The sequence below is a fragment of the Nelumbo lutea genome, chromosome 1, assembly GCF_056320005.1.
Source record: "Nelumbo lutea isolate HS-2025 chromosome 1, American lotus-T2T, whole genome shotgun sequence".
Taxonomy (NCBI): Eukaryota; Viridiplantae; Streptophyta; class Magnoliopsida; order Proteales; family Nelumbonaceae; genus Nelumbo; species Nelumbo lutea.
Genome location: NC_142684.1, coordinates 125,581,947 through 125,587,648, shown reverse-complemented (window position 1 = coordinate 125,587,648; position 5,702 = coordinate 125,581,947). Strand labels below are relative to the sequence as shown.

General features: G+C 47.5%; 1 protein-coding gene across 1 annotated transcript; it reads left to right on the top strand.

Annotated features, from left to right (window-relative positions):
• Positions 1–3,279: 3,279 nt before the first annotated feature.
• LOC148877371 (uncharacterized) lies at positions 3,280–4,059 on the top strand. The gene has a single exon (XM_088969783.1). The coding sequence runs from the start codon at positions 3,280–3,282 to the stop codon at positions 4,057–4,059; it is 780 nt and encodes a 259-aa protein (XP_088825909.1).
• Positions 4,060–5,702: the final 1,643 nt, after the last annotated feature.

Sequence of the window (5,702 nt, the reverse complement as noted above, 5' to 3'; positions counted from 1 at the left end):
GGGGGTTTTTATGCTGTGCATTTTAATACATCAAACCGCGATCTGGCCCGACCGCAGGTGGCCCGGTGCTAGATTATATATTTTGGGAAAATTCTCGATCACTACCCGTATTTTGGTTCGAGTGACAATTTAATCCCTAAATTTAAAAATGCGAAAATCTAGTATCCGAACTTTTAAATCCGCCGTTAAATAATATGTAAAATGATATAAATGTCTTTCAAATATCATCTAATTTTCTTTATTAATTAGTTATATGCATTGGTTCTAATATGCGGAAGATGACACCGAAAAATTAAACATTGTAGGAAAATTGTTCGGAGAACGTCATGGAAGGCTTGATCGAGACGAATTCCTCACTCATATCTAATTTTGGACTTTGACGAGAAGTTTATCTTCCCCTTCTTCTACCTCAACCATTTGACCTTATCAAGCATACTCCGAACAACAATCGTAGCAACTCTACTTTGTTGGGATTTCTTTCCCTAATTCTGTTACAAGCTCAGTTGTGCCTCTTCATGAGAAGTCGGCTTCAAGAACTAGAGAAGGAGACACAGTTGGTGATTATCAACAGTAGGTGGAGAGAAACTATATAGGGCTTGATCCAAAATCAGAAGCCTCTCTCACCTTCAACCTCTTCGTCTCCTCGTCTCAGGTTCGCCTAAGGAAACACAGACGCTGCTACGACAACTCTGTCCCGCCTGAATCAGGTCTCCAACGTGCAAGGCGTCTAGAGCAGAGATTGATGGCGTATATGGTATCTGCTATCCGGTCCCGCACGAACCCAACCAAGGATCCTCCCCTAGAGCTGCTCAGTGATGAGCACATGAAGACAACGCAGATGCCATACGAGAAATCCCCTGTTTTAAGCTTGGATTCATCGCACTGTGCGATGTAGTGCCAGCTACCAACAACTGTGATGATGAGCGGTGATTTGACCCGACCTGATAAATAGAGTACACGTGGGTGTAGACTGTCAATTTGATGATGACTCAGTGGTATGCCCACCTCGGCAAGGCAAATCACTTCGGAGTCCCAATCATCTTGGAAAACACCAAATTTCGGGGACCTCGGATGGTCGAGATATCGGAGCAGAACGGACTCTCACTTATCCAACCTGAAGATCTCAGAAAGACTCCATGAGGCCCACGACAACTTAACTATATAAGAGCACTCACCCCATAGCAGAAGGTATGCGCAATTAAATGCATTCTAGCTCTATCATTTCTTAAGCTCTTACCTCACATATTACAATTATTGGCTTAAGCATCGAAGCGACCTCGCCGGGTTAGCCACCATGGGTTCTCTGATCCCCCTTTTTGTGCAATTTGAGCGATCTACTTGTCAACAGACGTCCGAGCTGCCCTATAGCTAGGAACATTCAGATCGCGCACCATCAATTGGCATCGTCTGTGGGAAACGATCGAAAGGTCATTTCACATATCATCTTCTATTTACCTAATCTCAATAGTGATGGCATCTTCCACTAGCACCGGAAAAGGTATCGACATGAATGCCACCAGGGGGCAAGGTCAACAGACAACTCTTCCCTAAGGTTCCTCGGTGACCATCGGACAGTTCACCATCCCCCTCACAGCCTCGGGGATCCCATTACTGTCTGTACCACAAACCACCCCGCAGGTGAATGTCCTGCTCCCCCAGGTGAATACCACCTTCTCGGAGCCCTCTGTGATTCCACCTGGGGTCGGGCATTCCCAGTTCAATGACCTCATTCAGAGCGTATGGACGATGCTAATCCAAATGCAACATATCCACTAGTTTCAATAGTTCCAGCAACACTACTTTTACCAGCAGTACTAGCAACAGTTTCCACCGTTGCAGCCAAACCAACAACAGATTCCGCATCAACATGTAGGTCAGTACTAGGGGCAAAATCAGAACCGGCACAAGTACAAGGCTCACTTGAATGTCCCCCGATCTCCCCATCGGGGTGAGGGGACCTCACAGGTACCGGTCCCTCCCAGGGGCCAGACCCCACCTCGGGGTCGGACGAACAAACAACATACTCCCCCGGTCTCTCAAGGGTGAACCCGAAGGATAGGCATGAAGTTAGCCAGCCTGAGAGGGCTAATCAGCAGCAGCATTCGCGGCCAAAGAACAATGATCGTCAGCTTGGGGCCCGAGGTGTGGGCTCAAGGTGAGACCCCTCGACACACCGCAACAACCAACATCGGTCTCACGACGAAGAAGAAGCGGGAAGAAGGACCCCTGATCCACCTCGCCCCGGCATTTAGAGAAAAATAGAAATACCCAACAACACCGAAGTCAGTAGCACAAACGCAGAGCCAAGGAAGAAGTAGCAAAGGTGGCGTCGCAAAACTCACTGTTCCTCAGCCAGGAACAGCCCACTGGCGAACTGCAACCAACTGGTGGAACGAAGCAAAGCAAGAGAAGAGGTAAGCTCGGTGGCTACGAGAATGGCGCATGCTCTGTTAAGTCGGCCATCCCCCTTATCACCTGAGCTCCTAGTGGCACAAATGCCGAAGGACTTTAAAGTACCACCATTGGACAAGTACAATGAATCTTTCGACCCCAATGATCATGTGGACGCCTTCCAGTCCTAGATGCATATTGCCGGGGCTGACGAAGCTTGTATGTGCGTGGCTTTCTTCACCACCTTCAGAGGCGTAATCTGGACCTAGTACAGGAACCTCACGCCGGGCTCCATCAAAAGTTGGGCGCAGTTCGCAGACATGTTCACGGCCCACTTCATCACTAGTAAGAAGTGTTCGAAGTCGCAGGAGAGCCTTCCAAACATGGTGCAGAGGGAAGGAGAGTCGATCCGAAGCTATATCAAGCATTTCAATGAAATGTGTTTGCAGATACTGGACCTCGACCCAGCAGTGTGCCTCATCACGGCTCGAAAGGGAATCACTCATAAGGTTTTTAAGTGGCATGTCGTAGCGAACAAGCCAAGGACCATCACTGAGTTCCTAAAGCTGACCGATCACTTCATAAGCACTGAAGAAGAAATCAACCAGAAGACAAAAAATCAGCAAGGCAAGAAGAGGAAGAGAGAAGAAGAAGGAACAAGCAACGACAAGCAAAAAAGGAAAAAGAGAAAGTCCCCGAGGAGAAGAAGCAAGTCCTCGCGCTTGAAGAGTAAGTCCCCCTCCCAAAGCTACAGGTCGAGTTGGCGTTCTAGGACCCCCTATAGAAAGAACTAACTACACTCCCCTCAACGCGAAGCGAGGAGAGATCCTAATGGCCATGAAGGACTCCTCCATTATTAGCTGACCACCCAGGCTATGGGGAGACCCAATGACTAGGAACCTGAATGTTTACTGTCGCTTTCATCGGGACCATGGTCACAACACAGAGAACTGCAAGATCCTCCGTGACGAGATCGAGGAACTCATCCGAGACCAGCAAGAACCTCGAAGGAAAGATGCCCCAAAGACCAACAAACAGAATGAGCAGCCACCTCGACAACTGCTAGAAGAGAGACCAATCCATGGAGTGATTAATATGATCACTGGTGGATCCATTGTAGCGGGGTGCACAATAGCAGTAGGGAAGACTTTGGTCCGGGAACTAGAGCATGAGGAAGAGAACCCACCAAAGCGACCTCCGATAGAAGAGCCCATCTACTTCACCGAGGACGATGCTTGTGGGATTCAGTACCCTCATGACGATGCCCTTATCACGAAGATCATCATCAATGACTTCGAAGTGAAGCAGATCTTGGTGGACTTAGGCAGTTCGACCGACATCCTCTTCAAAGGGACCCTCGACAAGTTACAACTGCAGCAAAGCAATTTGAAGCCGACGGATACCCCTCTAGTAGGTTTCAGTGGAGAAGAAGTCAGGCCTCTTGACCGGATCACAGTACCAATGGAGGCGGGCACGTGGCCAAACATCGTGCTGTTCGAGCATACCTTCCTGGTGGTCGTGACTCCGTCCCCCTACAATGTGATCACAGGTTGGCCCATCACACACGTCTTACGTGAGATAGTATCAACCTACTATCTGGCTATGAAGTTCCCAACAGATTACGGAGTAGGGGTTGTACGAGACGATCAACTCGAGTCCTGTAAGTGAAACGTGGCTGCCATAAAGGGAAAAGCGAAGCTGGCGGAAGATATTGAACTAGAGCAACCAGCAGACTATATCGAGGAATGAGCTACCCCGATGGAGGAGCATTCCACATACCGGTTTTTGAGACCGAGCTAACCTAGACTCTCCAGATCGATGCCCTGATAAGCAAACCACTCTTGACACAACTAGTAAGTTTCTTACTCAATAACTTAGATGTTTTTGCTTGGTCTATGTAGAAATGTCCGAAATTGACCCTAGAGTGATAACTCACAAATTAAATGTGGACCCTTTAATCAGGCCAGTTAGACAAAGAAAACGCTACCTCGCCCTGGAGCAGTTGAGGGTAGTCGATGAGGAGGTCGGGAAGCTCCTTATCGCAAACTTCGTCAGGGAGGTCCATTACCCGAGCTAGGTCGCCAACCCCGTGCTGGTGAAGAAGGCCAACGGCAAGTGGTGCATTGTGTCAACTACACCAACCTGAACAGAGTCTGGCTTAAGGACTACTTTCCCTGCCCAGAATAGATCGCTTGGTAGATGCAACCTCGGGGCATGAGTTGCTAAGTTTCATGGACGCCTACTCTGGCTACAACCAGATTAGGATGAACATAGCCAACCAGGGAAAAAATGCTTTTATAACGAGTTGTACTATTATAAAGCGATGCCCTTTGGTTTGAAAAATGCTAGAGCAACTTTCCAGTGACTTGTAAATAAGATCTTTGAGCCTTTGATTGGAAATAAAATGGAATGTCTTGTTGATGACATGGTTGTAAAGACCCAATTTTCTAATTCTTTAATTGATGATTTAAATGTTGTTTTTCAAATTCTAAGGAAGTATAATATGAAGCTAAATCTGAACAAGTGTGTCTTCGAGGTCACGTCGGGCAAGTTCCTCGGTTACATAGTAAATCAACGTGGCATCGAAACCAATCCGGATAAAATTAAAGCCATTTTAGATATGCAACCACCCCAAAAAATAAAGGAAGTCCAACAGCTAATTGGCCGGGTAGCTTCCCTAAACCGGTTTGTGTCTAAATTGGCGGGTCTGTGCCTACCCTTCTTTAAGGTAATAAAAAAGACCAAAGACTTCAAATTGACCGAAGAGTGTTGGCTCACGTTTGATGAGCTGAAAAAGTACCTAAGTACTGCTTTGGTTTTAACCCAGCCTGAGGAAGGAGATGAATTGAAGTTGTACCTCCCTGCAAGTGACGAGGTGGTCAGCTCGATACTGATCAGAGAAGTAGATCGGGTCCAACGACCAGTCTACTACGTCAATAAAGTTTTGCAAGATGCGGACACCAGGTATCCCGACATCAAGAAGTGGTGTATGCGTTAGTAGTAGCATCTCGGAAGCTAAGCCCGTACTTCCAAGCCCACACCATTATCGTCCTCACCAATAGACCTCTAAGGCATATTCTACTTAAGCCCAAGGTGTTAGGGAGATTGACAAAGCGGTCTATCGAGCTGAGCGAGTACGACATCCGGTTTGAGCCACGTCCAACGATCAAAGTCCAAGTCTTGGCAGAATTCGTTGTAAAGTGTACATTTAGCATGTTGGCCCCTGAACTGACTGAGCCTGCTAATAGGTTGGGGGCATCAACTAATGTGGCATCGGTCTCGGTTAGGGTAGGATGAACTTGGGACGATGA